Source organism: Sphaerodactylus townsendi, linkage group LG02 (genome assembly GCF_021028975.2).
Source record: "Sphaerodactylus townsendi isolate TG3544 linkage group LG02, MPM_Stown_v2.3, whole genome shotgun sequence".
NCBI lineage: Eukaryota > Metazoa > Chordata > Lepidosauria > Squamata > Sphaerodactylidae > Sphaerodactylus > Sphaerodactylus townsendi.
The window spans coordinates 33,731,146-33,748,101 of record NC_059426.1 but is presented as its reverse complement, the minus strand read 5'-3'; the positions used below and the strand labels follow the sequence as shown (position 1 = coordinate 33,748,101).

The following is a 16,956-nucleotide window of genomic DNA, read 5'->3' as shown; positions in this document are numbered from 1 at the left end:
GAAATTGAACTGATGAAGCTGCCTTATACTGTCACCAGACACTTGCCTGACTGGCAACGACTCTCAAGCAGAGAAAGTTCCTTCTCAACACTGGCACATCACCTGTTAGTCTCATGCCTTTAAAACCCCATAAGGAGTCACCATAACTCGACTGTGACTCAGCAGCACTTTATACACAAACATACACAACCAGATAACTGAGATCTCGACAGGAGGCTGGAGTTGTGAGGGCTATGTGCTTGTTCCTCTTTCAGCAATCTCCATTTTGATGCTTCATTCCAACTGACTAGAGCAGTTATCATTTTGCATCTTATATTTTTGCAACAAACACTGTGGGCATGGGCGGGGGGAGCATGGGCGGGGGGAGGCAATGGGGGTTATGTAATGTTGCTAGAATGTACCAGCAAGTAGGAGGTACCACGGATTTAGCCCTGCAGAAGCTCCAACCCAAGAATACTGAACCTTTGTGGACACTTCCTGGATGTTCTGAAAATTATATCCAGTGTAGTGCATTGGTTACAATACTGGATCAGAGAGACCAGAGTTTAAATTCCCTACTTAGCCCCTTTCTGTATGCTCCAATAAACTCATGTTAAATGTTATCCCAGGTTAGGGGGGGAACTTCGCATGGATCTCACTCCTAATACAGATCCGCTCCGTGTCCCCCCACTCCCCGGGTTTTTCAAGAATCATGATCTGGGATTCTTTTGATTTAATATGCCTCGCGGCCGCTGCCAAGTAAATGGCCAGGCAGGAGGCGAATGAAGTGGGATCAATCCTCTAGTTGGATCTTAGTCCCTGGCTCACATCTGCAGACCCACGCAGGGACAAAGGACCATATCATGGCCTGCCTGCAAAGTTGTGCATTGGGGGGAGGTAAGAACCACAACAAAAGACCCGCCGCCATGTGAAGGTGCGCTGTCCTCAGAACAGCCAGCCATGAGAATGGGCTGGGGCGAGGACGGGTTCGTGAAACCTGCCTTTCACCCGCGTTTATTGGCCCGTGCGGAAAGGGCCTTAGCCGCAAAGCCTGCTTGGTTGATCCTGACCCCAGACCCACTCTCTCCACCTCATCTACCTCTCATGATTGCTGGGAGGATTAAATTCTCAGGGAAAACCTATGTATTAGTGCTTCTCACTCCACAGCTGACCAAGAGCCACATTCATAGTTACCATCAACCAAAGAGCCATTCAACTATTGCGTGCTCCACCCTTCCAAACAGGAACATACAACATACGATGCAACTATTTACGTTAAATATCTAACTATATCCTTTTAAATTACCAGAATCCCCCTGAGTTTGCAGCATCTGCTCTCCTGATCACTGCTGAACCTTAAATAGCCCTTGCTTCCCTCTCCGCTTTCCCACTCTCTGTTCAGCATGGGATGTAACAGGTCAGGCTAGAGACCAAGTTGGCCATGGAGAATGAAAAGTAAAGGTACCCTATCTGCTGTGCCCTGCTTGCTCTCTTCCTGGGGGATTTCGTGGTATTTATGAGGGTGGTTTTATCCACTGCAGCCAAATGCTCTTTTCCTGCAACTGCCTGCATGCTGGGATGACAGCACCATGGCTGCAAAGAAGAAGAAGAGTTTGGATTTATATCCCCCCTTTCTCTCCTGCAGGAGACTCAAAGGGGCTTACAATCTCCTTGCCCTTCCCCCCTCACAACAAACACCCTGTGAGGTGGGTGGGGCTGAGAGAGCTCAGAAGAGCTGTGACTAGCCCAAGGTCACCCAGCTGGCGTGTGTGTGAGTGTACAGGCTAATCTGAATTCCCCAGATAAGCCTCCACAGCTCAGGCAGCAGAGCTGGGAATCAAACCCGGTTCCTCCAGATTAGATACATGAGCTCTTAACCTCCTACGCCACTGCTGCAAAGAAAAATGCGGTGGTGTTGGAGAGGATGGGCCTTTTATATCCTTAGTTGTAAACGGGTCAGCTTGTAGTTCAAGGAGGTTCACAGCTTCCACACCCTCCAGCAGTAGCCAGTGTGGTGTGGTGGTTAAGAGCAGGTGGATTTTAATCTGGGGAACCCTGTTTGATTCCCCACTCCTCCACCTGCATGGCAGAGGCTTATCTAGTGAACCAGATGTGTTTCCGCACTTCTACATTCCCACTAGGTGACCTTGGGCTAGTCACAGTTCTCTCAGGGTTCTCTCAGCCCCACCTACCTCACAAGGTGTCTATTGTGGGGAGAGGAAGGGAAAAGAGTTTGTAACCCACCTTGAGTCTCCTTACAGGAGAGAAAGGTAGGGTATAAATCCAAACTCCTCTTCTGTTTCATGATGCGATCCACCTACCACATTTGAGCCCAACTGGGTGACACCTTTGCCCACTTCTCTAGAAATTGGGAAACTGCCACATTGGGAGCCCAGGAGAGCTAACGGTGGCATGTCAGAGAGTCACGTGTGCGAATAACACTGAGAGAATAATACTGCCATGTATGCTTCCCTCATCACAGGTGAGAAAGGAGAAAATAAAACAGAAATGGTAGTAATATCATTGCTTTAAACAAAGCCAGAGATTCTCAGGACCCTGCTTGAAGTCAGACTCTCTCTCTCTTTCTCTCTCTCACTCTGTGTGCGTGTGTGTGTGTGTGTGTGTGTGTGTGTGTGTGTGTGTGTGAAAAGTACCACCAAATTGCAGCCAATTTATGGTGACACCATAAAGTTTTCAAGGCCATTAGAGGTCGTTTGCCGCTGCCTTTCTCTGCACAACAGTCCTGGACTTCCTTGGTATAACCTTGGTATAACCTTTTAAATTTAAATCCCACACATGCGCTAATCAGGGCTGAACCTGCTTAGCTTCTGAGAAAAAGCCTGGGTCATCCAGGTCAGGGCTCAGATTTCGCACCAGATACCAAATCAGCAAAGAATGCTAGATGTTAGCATAAAACAAGACTCTTTGAAAAGCCAGTTCATACTTTGACCAACATTTCTAATAGATAGCAAAAAGAACAAAGAAAAAAATTATACTCACCTCCAGGAATTCTCTGAAAAACCTTTGTCAATGTATCTCCTGTTATAATGTTGTAGCTAATCATTGCTTTAAAAAAAACACATAGAAGGTTCTCTATTATTAATGTTAATTATTATTTTTTTTAAAAAGAAAGAAGGTCCAAACACACATTTAATCTACAAAATTATACAGGTCCATCTGTGATCTCCCCGTGCTTGAAGTGTTGAATATTATGAGTTGCTGTTTTTTGCTCACTTACTTCCAAGTAAGCCACCGTGAACTCTATGGAACTTAATTCCAAATGAGAATACAAAGAATCAGGCTGATAGTCTCAATACCCTCTTTCATCCCGCACTTCTTCACCAGCCCTAATGTCAATTTCAAAGCACTGATGTCAGTTTCAGCCTAGTTTTTACAAACTGAATCCTTTTAAACATTTCTGCTCTTTTTTTTTTTACAGTAGTCAAGAAAGCCTGAAAAAGTAATCAAAGCATTCAGATCAATCCTGTTAAATTCTGAGGCTGCTACAGGACATTTTTTTAAAAAAAAAACTGCTTTTAAATTGTGTCACTTTCAACTCCAATCGCAAACACTTAAAGAAATGCAGAGAACTAGTAAAACTCGTATAACTGAACTATAAAACCATCCACAGTCCAAACTTATTCACTCTGTTACAAAACAAGCAAATGTTTCCGAAACGGAACAAGCCAAAAACTATATAATTCTGTGTAAAATGGTTTCTTAACTTTGAAACATGACCTTACCAATAAAAGGGTATAAAAACTGGAGAGCTGAAAGAAAAAGATACCCCACAAATCCATATGTTTTATTGACCAGCGACTGATAGCTGTTAGCACCAGACAGGTTCCCTCCTTTAATCAGCAAGATCACAGAATAATCTGTAAAGGAGACAGAGATAATATGTTTCTATTAGTAGCAACCTCTTTCTGACACAATTTTCTTAAGTGTACCAAAAAAGCAGACTACATGTGCCACAGATCAGATATGTTCCTGGCATGGTTGTAGTGGAAAGTGGTATCCACTCGCACATGACTTACAGCAACCTCATAAGGTTTCCAAGGCAAGAGACATTCAAGATGGTTTGCCATTGCCTTTCTCTGCATTGTGACCCTGGCATTCCTTAGTGGTCTCCCATTCAAATACTAACCACAGCTGATGCTGCTTAGCTTCTGAGATCTGAAGTGAACAGTCTAGCCTGGCCATCCAGGCAAGGACATCCCAGGGTACCATGCTTTTTTTCCCTGCCAGCAGAGTGGAGGGATCAGTTTTGATTGGACAAATTGCACAGAGTCACCTGGGCGGGGGCACTACAGAGGACATTCTAGGACCATGCTGCAAGGCCACAGAACCAGGAAAGTAATGTAATTGCAAAAGATGCTAAGAAGGAACATTTGTCTGGCAGGGAAGAAACTCCTCCACGCATTCTGTGGGCTGATATAAGGGCCCCCTGCAGCTGCTATTTCATTTTAGGAGATGCTGAGAAGACCCAGGCATGGATCTTTTGATGTCCAGTCCAGCTGGCCTGATATTAATATTGTCTTTGAATTTTCCCCTATGAGAAGCAAACAGAAACAACATGAGTTTCTCACTGCCAAATGAGTATTCGGCCAGGTTACTGAGAACGTTTCTCTCACTACCATTTTTACCATTGTACCTGAATAGAGAAGCCCTGCTTTTGACATAAAAATATCACTGTTTCCTTAATGGCTACTGATGGTCCTGTTGGGTCACGGACCAGCTGGGCTTAGCGGTGCCAGGAGCCCCTGAGGACCCCTCAGATGAGGTATTAGACACTGGCATCACACCCTTTCCTTTGCCAGCAGCAGAGGCACCAGAGGAGGATGGGACAGTCCATGCAGCGGCAGACTTTGAGCCGCAGACAGGCACAAGCACCGATAGCCCTCATCAGCCCTCCACCATGGGACCAGATTCAGGAGACCCACACTGGCCTGCCCTCCCCCCACTTTTCCTGAGTCCCTTGAGCAAAGCAAGAGAAGGCTGCACAGTGACTTGAATGAGAGGAGACACAGGGCTCACTTGGCTGCTCAGTGTCTTCCATCCAACAATGAACCAGGCCCAATCCTGCTTAGCTTCTGAGATGAGACAAGATTGGTCATGTTCAGGGCGGTGGGGCCTGGAACTTCTTGCTACACTTGTGATGCACAAAGGCATATAATAATATCTTTGAATAGTAGTGACTAAGCACAGTTCTTTCTAGGGCAGTGATGGCGAACCTATGGCACGGTTGCCAGAGGTGGCACTCAGAGCCCTCTCTGTGGGCACACAAAGAGTTCATCATGTGGGGGGGAAATCGCCCCCCCCCCACACACATACACACATACATCTAGGCTGGCCTGGGCCGCTGGGCTTGATTATTAGGATTAAACCTAAGACCTAGTTTTGGGGAAGCAGTTTAGGTAACCCTGTTAAGTGCTGTTAAACCCCATTGATTTTCATGCAAAGAACTAAAGTGCAATCCTTTACCTGGGAGTAAGCTCGGTTGCTGGCAATGGGGCTTGCTTCTGAGTAAATCCTCCTAGGGTCGTGATTCACCCATTCCAAGAGTTGCACAATTGCTTCAAAGCAAAGCCAACGACTACCACCAAGCTTACTCCCGAGTAATGCACGCCTCTGAGCCAACCGTTTTTTCTAAACAAAAACCTCAGTATTCAGGTTAAATTGCCATGTTGGCACTTTGTGATAAATAAGTGGGTTTTGGGTTGCAGTTTGGGCACTCGGTCTCAAAAAGGTTCGCCATCATTGTTCTAGGGTGTCTTATTTTATAAGTCAGAAATAAGGTGGCTCTTTTGGTCAATACACTGCTGGACCAGAGGATCATTCCCCCAGGCCTTTTCTGCCCTGCCGGTTGCATCAGTGATCTTTGATAAGGTGTTAATGAACAATCCATGTATCTAGTCACCTCTTCCTTCTGTTGCTTCTTCAACAGGAATGCAATGAATAATGCAAATGGGTGCAGTGAGGTTGTCACGTGGGATTATATTGTTGCAAGGATGTTATATTGGGATGAGACAGACAATATTGTACAATTCTATGTGCCTGAAATCTACTGTTGCACTGTGGACTGAATTAAAGGATGGGTATGTAAATCTGAATAATGTCACTATGGTTTTGTAAGGTCTGTTCACAGTGGCATTCATTACAAGCAGCTAAATCCCTGAAGCACATGGAACTCATACATGGTACACAAGCCATCTCTGTCATAACTGGCAGCTCAGAGAAGCTTTTCAGAAATTATGTTGTGTTCCTAACTGACACTTGGTATGATGTGTACAGTGTGAAGCACTTGGGAACTGAAGAGCTGAGGGCAATATATTCTCAAGGGATATGACTGCCATCCCACACAGTTCTGATACCTTTTTGATTGCAGAATGATATCTGTTGGACAAACGATGTGGTGTGTTCCTATGCCTTAAACACTGGCTCTCAGGATGACGCAGTGCTGATGTGAGAACTTCCTGTATCATTGGAGCATTTTCTGTCATTTTTGAACTTTATCAGAACGATACTACTCTGATCACAAGGAAGTGACAAGCATGCCTCTCTAAAAATGTATGAATTTGGAAATCAGGCTTTGCATATTTCTATACCCTTTTCCACATAAAGACCTAAGTAAAATTGTAACTTCACCTGCCATTTCTCCCCTGTTCCCTGCTTCATGTGCTCCACACACCCCCACTTGTCATCTAGTTCGGACCAGGCTGAGACAAGGGGGGAGGTTAAGTATATGGGGTTGGGGAAAGGAAATGACAGATGTAGTTACAATTTTACTCAGGTCTTTATGTGGAACATTGGGATGAGATACAATACTTACCTTTACAGTGCAGGACTAAACCATATACCAGGATTGTTAAATCTTTGTAGATTGCCCTAAACTGTATGGTCCAGGCCAGCCACTCTCATCAGATCTCAGAAGTTATGCAGGGTAATGTTGTGACAAGTCCTACACACCCATTGGTGGGCAGCATTCCATCCACTACCCCCCCCTTTCCCTGATGCAGGAGCAAGCCCAGCTCTGCCAGGCCTCCCAACACACTCCCGATTCTCCCCACTACCACCAGCCCAACCCAGTCAGCACAGCAGCGGTGTTGTGGTGCCCACTGCTCTGTCAGCCCCACCAACGCTCTCCTGGTTCCCCCCAACTCAACAGCCTGGCAGAGCAGCAGCGTCTTGGTGCCCACTGCTCCACCAGTCCTGCCAATACCCTCCCAGGATTTTGATTTAGTAAGGACTGAATGCTACCGATTTTTTTCCCCCTTGATTCCCTTTCTCATTGCAGTCCCTATCCCAGAGGGCTTTTATGTACACAATTCCTACAGTCACCAGCTTAATTTTTTTGTTGGTCAAAAGTGGTCCTTCCTCCTGCTTTCACCAGTGGAAAAATTGATAAGATCCATCTCGATGTCTGCTGAAATTGAAAACTGTACCTCTAACACTTATTTGGAAAACCTCTTCTTGCTCAGAATCCTCACAAAGATGAATCCCAGAGCCTCAGGGCACATACCATATGTTGATCACCTTTCTTTGAAAGGGTGGATGCAGCACCATTACGTGAATAGCACATATCCAAATAAAGACAGTAAACTATAGTAGCAAGCTACTGCTACATTTGCTATTGTGCCAGCTCAGGAATTCTATTGAACATCAAAAGCACTTTGTCTCCCTGTAATGGAAGAAGATAGTAGCATCATGCTGTTGCTAGGGTTTTCGCTTTGCTGAGAGCAATCAGTTCGTAGAAAGGGTAAAACTTCACTGTTGCAGAAATGAAAGCAGAGTGCCTGGGATGAACTAAGAAGCAAAAAGATTGCCAAGAGATAGACTGTTGCTTCTAGGGATATGGATTGCCTGGCTGGTTTTGGTAACATTTAAAAGAGCGGTATGATTCCTGTGTGCTTTACTAGTGTCCACAACTTGTTTAGAGAGGGGTCATAGCTCAGTGATAGAGCATATCTGTTTTGTATAGGCACAAAGTCTGAAGTTAAAAGAACATAAGAACATAAGAACATAAGAACAAGCCAGCTGGATCAGACCAAAGTCCATCTAGTCCAGCTCTCTGCTACTCGCAGTGGCCCACCAGGTGCCTTTGGGAGCTCACATGTAGGATGTGAACGCAATGGCCTTCTGCGGCTGTTGCTCCCGATCACCTGGTCTGTTAAGGCATTTGCAATCTCAGATCAAAGAGGATCAAGATTGGTAGCCATAAATCAACTTCTCCTCCATAAATCTGTCCAAGCCCCTTTTAAAGCTATCCAGGTTAGTGGCCATCACCACCTCCTGTGGCAGCATATTCCAAACACCAATCACACGTTGCGTGAAGAAGTGTTTCCTTTTATTAGTCCTAATTCTTCCCCCCCCAGCATTTTCAATGAATGTCCCTGGTTCTAGTATTGTGAGAAAGAGAGAAAAATTTCTCTCTGTCAACATTTTCTACCCCATGCATAATTTTGTAGGACTTCAATCATATCCCCCTCAGCCGCCTCCTCTCCAAACTAAAGAGTCCCAAACGCTGCAGCCTCTCCTCATAGGAAAGGTGCTCCAGTCCCTCAATCATCCTTTTGTTTGCCCTTCTCTGCAGAATTCTCCCTTCTTTTTTCTATCTCCTCAATATCCTTTTTTGAGATGCGGCTGCACCTCAGAACTGGACACGGAGGTACTCCAAGCGCGGTCGCATCCACTGCTTTTATATATATAAGGGCATGACAATCTTTGCAGTTTTATTATCAATTCCTTTTCTAATGATCCCCAGCATAGAGTTTGCCTTTTTCACAGCTGCCATGCATTGAGTTGACATTCCCATGGGAACTATCAATCAAGACGCCTAAATCCCTTTCCTGGTTCAGATGACTGAGGTGTTAGCACTCGACCCCTCTGTAGCGCAGTGTGTGAAGTTTGGATTTTTTGCCCCTATGTGCATCACTCTTTACATTTTGCTACATTGAACTGTGTGCATTTGCCATTTCTAGAGCCCACTCATCTAATTTATCAAAGGTCCGCTTTGGAGCTCTTTCAGCAATCCTTTTGTGGTTCTCTACCAATTCCCTACATAATTTGGTATCATCTGCAAACTTGGCCACCATGCTACCTGGTAACGTACCCCTTACTTCCAGGTCATCATTTATGGAATAGGTTAGTAAGAGCACTGGTCCCAAAAGCGGATCCTTGGGGGACACCCACTCCCGACATCTCTCCATTGTGAGAACTTCCCATTTACACCCACTCTTTTGTTTCCTGTTTCTCAACCAGTTTTTTTAATCCATAGGAGGACTTCCTCACTTATTCCCTTTTCCATATTGCTGAGTTTTTTTTCTCAACAGTCTCTGGTGAGGAACTTTGTCAAAAGCCTTTGGAAATCCCAAGTAGACAATGTCCAATCCGGTTCCCCCCCTGTCCACATGCCTGTTTACAGCCTCAAAGAACTCTTAGTAAGTTTGTAGGAACCAGGATTTTGCCCTCTACCCAAAGCCATGCTGACTCTTTCTCAGCAGGTCTTGCTTTTCTACATAATTTTATAATTTATCTTTTAATGATAGATTCTACTAATTCTACCAGGAACAGATGTCAAACTGACTTGGCCTTGTAATTTCCTCTCGGGTCCCCCTAGTATCCTTTCTTAAAGATTGGTGTGACATTGGCCATCTTCTCCAGTCTTCAGGGATGGAGCCTGATTTCCTGTGGGATAAGTTGTATATTAAAGTGAGAAGATCAGCAATTTCATGCTTGAGCTCTTTAAGAACTCTTGGGTGAATGCAATCCTGGGGCCAGGGGATTTGGTAACATTTAGTTTTATCAATGGCTGCCAGAACTTCTTCCTTTGTCTACTCACTATCTTAAGCTAGTTCCTCAGTTCACCTCCTAAGCAGTTTCTTCTGGTTCCAGGTGCAGGAATGTTCCTCACCTCCTCCTTGGGTGAAGAAGACAGATGCAAAGAATTCATTCAGCTTCTTCTGCAATCTCCTCTGCCATCTTTTAGCACACCTCTTTGTTCCTTTTAGTCATCTAACGGGCCTTACCGCTTCCCTTGCTGGCTTCCTCTGCTTTTTTGGAGTGTACTTGAAAGGCAGCACTGTTTGTTGCTGGTCTTGATGTTCGCAGCCATGCGTTCCTCATAATCCTTTTTTGCCTCCCTTACAGCTGCTAACTTGGCTTCTCTTTTGCCACCATTTGTGTTCTCCCTCTCTCATATTTCTTTCTATCAGCCAAACTGGACTTCCACTTTTCTAAAAAGACATTTTCTTTTTTCTGATAATTTCCTCAACCTCTCTTGTTAACCATGGTGGCTTTCTTTTTCGGACTGGGTGCTGCCTTTTTCTAACCTGTGGGAACACATTTCCAGCTGTAGCTTTTTATTACTGTGTTTTTTAAAATAACGCTCCAAGCATCCTGGACAGTTTTGGACTCTCTCTTTGATTTTCAATTTCAGCTTCCTGGGCGCATCCCTATCATCCCCCCTCATCTTTGGAGAGAGAAATTTCCCTTTCTGAAGGAGAATGTAATTACATACTAGTAGTTGCCACTTGTTCAAGCATGCTGAGATACTGAATCTGGACAGCATTGTGGTCGCTGTTCCCAATCGGCTCAACAACACTGACTTCCTGCACCAGGTCCTGGGTCCCACATAGAATTAGATCTAGGATCACCTCTCCCCATGGTTGGTCTCCACAACCATTCGCTGCTCTAAGCCACAGTCATTTAGCATGGCTATCCAGGGGAATGCTCTCTCCTTACATTTATGACCTGAACATGCATTTTTCCAGTTTATATGGGGATAGTTAAAATCACCCATTACCACTCACATTTTGTTTGTTTTTGTTGGCCTCTCTAATTTCTTTTTTTCCATCTCAGAATCCTCTCTGTGCACTTTGGTCAGGGGGACGATAATATATTCCCTAATATTAAACTGTCCTTCTCACACCTGGTATTGATATCCACAGTGATTCTGTAGGGGAACCAGCTCCCCTTGCCATTGCTCTATTTTTATGTGATACACTATGCTCTCTTTGATGTAAAGGGCAACTCCACCCCCAATGCGCCCTGTCCTATCCCTTCCTATATAGAGCCTGTAGCCTGGGTATAACAGCATCCCACTGGTTCTCTCCCTCATTCCACCATGTCTCTGTAATGCCCACTATATCAAAAGTCCCTCCCTTCAAAAACTCTGTACTCTAGCTCCCCATTTTAGGTCGAATGCTTCTACTATTAGCATAGAGACCACCTGTATACCCTGGTTCTCTCTGTCCTTAACCTGGGATTTATAAAATGCTTTACCCTCAAAGTCTTTTTGTGAGACACTATCCCTTGTCACATGCACATTGCTATGTTCCCTCGCTTTGTATGTGGTTGATTTAGAAAAACCTCCCTCTCTGTCTGCATCCCCATAGATACTGTATCTCGAACCTAAGTCCACCTCAGCTCTCTGTCGGCTTTCCCCCAGTGATCAGTTTTAAAAGCTTGTTCTTGCCACCTTTTTTTTTAATGTTGAGCCAGCAGCTTGGTTCCTCTTTGGTTAAGATGAAGCCCATCCCGTTTGTACTAGGCCTTACCTTTGTCCCAAAAGGTTCCCCAGTTCCTGACAAATCCTGAAACCCTCTGCCTTACACCTCACCTTTCTCGGCATCCCACGCATTGAGACCTCTGTTGTATCTCCGGCTTGCCTAGCTCAGCGGCCTCTAAGTGCCAGATGGAACGGGTAGTGCATTTCTGAGGAATGCCACTCTTGGAGGTCCTGGACTTCAACCTGTTTCCTAGCAGCCTAAATTTTAAAAGCTTCCAGAACCTCCCCGGCTACATTTCCCAATGTCGTCAAGGTGCCAATGTGGACCACAACTGCTGACTCCCACCCTGCAGCACTGTCTAAAAGCCTATCTAGACTAAGCGTGACATCCGCTTAAGAACCTTTCTCGCACCAGTGCAGGCAAGTCACCATCGCCCGGTCAGTCACGCCTCTCCACAAACCCAACTCTCTACATTTCTAATGATCCGAATCACCCACTACAAGGAGCCCCCCACACTCCCCTGAGGGGTAGGTCTCTCAGTGCGAGAGGATAGCTGAGATCACCAGTTAAGGAAGGGATCCCATCCAAGGGAGCATGTTCCCCCCCCTCAGACTGCCACCCTGCATCCCCAAGGCCTTCCTTATTCTCCATGACATCTGAAGAGATGTCACCCTTGGGAGTGGGACTCCGGCTGTTAGGTCCCTGAAAGCCTCTGTCTGTCACCCTCTCTGCCCTCCTTTCAGCTTCTCCAGGTTTGCCTACACCTTGGCTTCAAGAGAACGCACACGTTCCTCTTGAGTGCCAGGAGCTCATTGGGCATGCGAGGGGCACACCCACGACTTCTGTCCTAGTGGCAGATAGTCATACATGTGACACTCAGTGCAAAACACTGGAAAGCCCCTCCCCCATCCCCTGCCTTGGCTTTCTGCCTTCATATCTGATTTGTTTTGGATATTTAAATATTAAGCTTTTAGTCACTGCCTCCCCCCCGGAGCTATCTGCACGCATCTCATCTGTCAAAATATGTCCTTAGCCTAATTTAAAAACAAAAAAATTAGAATTAAAATTGCACTTGCTAGGGCTCAATAGCGCCCGCTGGTTCCAGAGACTGAACTAAAGCCCCACCTCTCAGGACAAAAGCCCCACCTCTCAGGACAAAGAGGAACAAGAGATGAACTCTGTTAACCCCTGTTAAGCCCCACCTTCCAGATTCAGCAGCCTTAGAAGGAGAAAAAGAGATAACCCCTGTTAAAATAACACTGTTTTAAAAGCTGTGGCTTTGAGAAAAGCCCTCCAAAATGAACACCAGCAGGTCACTCTGCTCTTCCTGGCCAAGTCTCTTCTGCTGCTACTCCTCTCCGCTGGTTCCAGAGACTCCTGATAAACCTGATACCTCCAATTTAAAAGCATCCTAGATCTAGTTCTTTTGTCCACCACTTCTGAATTTGAAAAACCTTTATTATGCATTGCCATTTACAACACCAATAGTTTTCAAAAAGGTACCTGTGATGTAGGCCACACCCAACAGCAGCAATATTCCTAAGGGAAAGCCAGCTTCCCTCAAAGAATAAGGGAGGCCTGTGAAGACAAAATTCGATGAGAAGGGTCTTTTTCAATGCTAACGTGAATCATAGAAAGTGTGACTTGTTTCTCCATATCTGAAGGCAGTAAAGAGCACATCTTCTAACACTCCACTGGGGAGAAAGGTAGATATAAAATGAAGTCAAATAAAAATAAATACAATATATGATAGTCACTATTTTAGAACTCTTCTTTTCTCAACTCCCCACCCCGCACCCCCAATGCTAAGCGTGCCTTCTACTGATCAAAACATTACCTTGGATTTTTTGTTTGTTTCCATTATCCAAATATCCTTTTACTATCCATTCACTAGCACTAGCGATCTCTAGAGTCATTATACAATGTAATTACTTATAAAGTTTGCTTTACCCATTTTTCAAACAGGATTTTGAATTTAAGCGAGTATCTGATCATCCTCTTTCCTCATCTCTGGGGTTTGTGGCCTTTACAGACCTCTTTGCCTCCGTCATTCAGGCCGAATTCCCACTGAAAATTTAATCTAGATACAACCAAGTTTCAAAAGAATCGGCACCTTTTCATCCAGGTTCCAGCATCCTCACTACAGCATGTTTCCAGTGAAGACATCTAGGCCTGCCCCTTGGGGGGGGGGGTGTGTGCCTGCTGTCAGGGGTGCAATTGTTAAGCTAGCAGCACCAAAATTTCAGAGTATCTTTAGGAGACTCTCCTGATGATACCATCCAGGTTTGGTGAAGTTTGGTTCATGGAGGCCAAACCTCAAATGTGTAGCCCCCATCTCCTATTAGCTCCCATTGAAGTGTTTGTTTCCCAAAAAGGTGCATATGCAAGCAGGTCCAGGAAAATCCCGTGATAGGGGTGTGTGTGTGTGTGTGTGTGTGGGTGTGGGTGTGTGGGTGTGGGTGTGCGCGCGCGGTTAGGCTGTGAGGAGATCTCGAGGGAACCTGGATATTTCGGGTGACTATCCCAGGATTAATCGCCAGTGAGGAAATCACCTCAGTTTTCTCTCCCCTTTCAAATGCCCACTCTCTGTCATTCCTTTAACTCTGAAAGCTATTTTCTTTCCTAACCTCTAAGGATTCCCTTTCTCCTTTGGCCTACCTCCTTTTCCAAAGTCTCTGGCCCCTTCCGCACAACAAATGTATAATGGGTTGCAGTCTGGATAAAGTAACCAACTTTCCTGTTTTTGTGTTTGCATGCATCCGTGTAGGCAGCGACTGGACACCATGGAAACAATGCGGGTTGCTGTCACACCTTCGCATGGTGGTGCGTCTGTTTTTTTTATTTACTTCCCACCGATGCTTAGCTATGCAGGCATGCACAAATGAACCCCCACAGCCATGCTGATGTCTCACAATACCACGATACAACCATTTGAACCTGTGTAAGCCACGAAATTTTTTTCTAAAAGAAAGCGCAGCCAAATAAAGTGCCTACTGCCTGGCCATTCACTCACAAGCGGCTGCAACCCAGGATTTTTCAAAAGACTCACAAATAGTGCGATTCTCAAAAAACCTGGGGCCTTTCCCCACTTACCTTAAGCCCCGCGCTACTTGAGGAGAGTAGCGTGGGGTCCCCCGGCACTCCCCACGACAGAGGCGGTGACAGCGCAGCCACTCCGACGCTGCCGCTGTCGCGCCCCCTCAGCGCGCGGCATCCCTGGCGCTCTTCTTAACGGCGCCTTTTGACGTGGGGACACTCGGACGCTGAGAGCAGCGCGCGGCATAGAGGGGATCGAAGAGAGTGGGGAAAGGCCCCTGGTTTGGGGAAAATAACATGGGACAGACTTGCTTTAGGGGTGGGTTCTGTGTGAAGTGCTTTCCCAAAACGGTTTTCCCCCATTCTAAACCCGTGTTGATTGGCCTGTGCGGAATGGGCCTCTGTGTTTTTTTGCTTCACCCCTGGGAATGCCCCGGGCCACCTTCCACTGGGCTAACATGGCCTCACGCATTCATGTGGCTTTGGGGAAGCAGGCCCAAAGTGTTGTGGAGCTGTGCAGCACCTGCCAAAGTGTTTGATCTCTTTCCTGTCACAGATGACCCATATACTGGTAGGGTGAATGCCCATGCTCCTGCAAACCCATACCACTTTCACAACCAGTTTCCCCACCCCCATCGCCTCCCCTGGATTGGGCAATTAGTAATAAAGTCAGCAAAAATAATACATTTTAGGGGATATGTTTACCTATTATACCAGATCCTAACATAGAGTTGATAATGTTAAAAGCAGCTGTTGAAAGATTACTTGTTCCTTGTTTATTCCTCTGTTTATAAACCAGGATTGTCCTTTCATCTGTGTCCTCCTATTTCAATACAGTAAAATTGATGTCAGGATTAAAAAGTTTGCTCTCTCTCACACACAAAAAAAAGCTGTGTTGCTTGCTATCACATTTTCCCCTGAAACAGAGCCAACTTGAATTTCACAAAGAACCCAGAAACTGACACTCGTGGATTTAAATCTGAAAACGAACTAGAAAAGAAAAAAGGATGGGGGAATCCATCAAATATTATAATGCTATTATAGAGCACAGACACATTTAAAACATTAAGGCTGAAATTCTATGCATGCACATACACTGGGGACAGGAACCTACAGTAAATTTATTGGGGGTGGGTGGGTGTTACAGTCTTCCAAACCTATCAGATTCAAAAGGATGCACATTTTCTGAGGACTGCATTGTGATGGTCCAATGTTAAGCATGCTTACACTCTCAGTTTCTCCAATGGGAGAGGACTCCAGATAAAGTGTGCTTAGAATGGCTAGCCTGCCTTACAGACCTACCCTGGAAGCTCAGTGATACCCCCACCCCCACCCCCACCCCCACCCCCACCCCACCCCATGCTATCACTGGGCTCTTCCGCACATGAAGAATAATACACTTTCAATCCACTTTGCAGTTGGATTTTACTGTGTGGAATAGCAAAATCTACTTTCAAACAATTGTGAAAATGAATTGAAAGTGCATTATTCTGCATGTGCAAAGTTTCAAGTCTCTTGGTGGTCCTGATGCTGCAATTCGAATCGTTCTCAGGATGCTTCAGACTGCAACGTTACAAATCACCCAGGGTCGCCCGCTGTTGTCTCGACAATGGAGGGGAGGGATCTCTTCCCAACTTGGGAGAGGAAACTAAGCGCAGGCAGGTTATCAAAAAAAACCCGTACGGCCACGCACGGCACGTGCTGTGTATCAACAGCTGCACGCGAAAAACAAAAGTTTCAACAAAAGTGCGCCTTTGCAGAAGAGAAAGGCTTACCTGGTGAGCAGGGCTGCGCAAAGGGTGCGGTGGACTCAGCTCCTCCATGGCGGGGCTTGCTCCGGTTCCGACCACGACCCTCTCAGTGGTCAACACGCTGCTGCCTTGGCCAGACCTGGCAATGGGTGTACACTTCGAAGAGACTCCCTGGATCGAGAGCAGCGACTAAGCATCAGCCACGGGCCGTCAGGGGTTAATCTGCCCGCGGGTTTCTCAGAAGCACGTGTGTATGCGCGCGGTGGCGGAAGCTGCCCCCCCCCTCCTCCTCCGGTACAGAGATCGCTTCAGCAAACGCTGTGGGAGGTTTGCAGCCGGGAAGAGAGAGAGAGAGAGAGAGAGAGAGAGCCAAAACCAAACAGGATAAAGGGGCAATAGGCAATAGCAATTAGCCATTAGGAAGCAGGGAGCTGTTTTACAGGGAGTACCGATCAGTGATCTGGCAATTCACATATTATGGAGGGCGGACTGGGGTCCAGGGAATGAGTCCCTTCCCACCCTGGGTTCCCTAATCCATCTTTAAGGGGATTTTGTTTCTCCCCTTGCCCTGAACAGCTTCCCTTGCATTTCCCAACAAGAAGCCCCTGTGAAAAGGATAGGACGTTTCTTTTTTTCTCCAGACCTGCTGGCAACTCTACTGCTGGACGCTTTCTTTAACT

General features: G+C 45.9%; 1 protein-coding gene across 1 annotated transcript in view; it reads right to left on the bottom strand.

Annotated features, from left to right (window-relative positions):
* SLC38A11 (solute carrier family 38 member 11) overlaps positions 1-16,543 on the bottom strand; it is a 42,082-nt gene extending 25,539 nt beyond the window's left edge. The window contains exons 1-5 of the mRNA XM_048483481.1: positions 16,301-16,543; positions 15,231-15,348; positions 12,993-13,067; positions 3,723-3,857; positions 2,980-3,045 (exon numbers count right to left, since the gene is read on the bottom strand). Of these exons, the coding sequence (XP_048339438.1) occupies positions 2,980-3,045; positions 3,723-3,857; positions 12,993-13,067; positions 15,231-15,348; positions 16,301-16,348 (442 nt within the window). The 5' untranslated portion in view covers positions 16,349-16,543. The remainder of the gene's footprint in view (positions 1-2,979; positions 3,046-3,722; positions 3,858-12,992; positions 13,068-15,230; positions 15,349-16,300) is intronic.
* Positions 16,544-16,956: the final 413 nt, after the last annotated feature.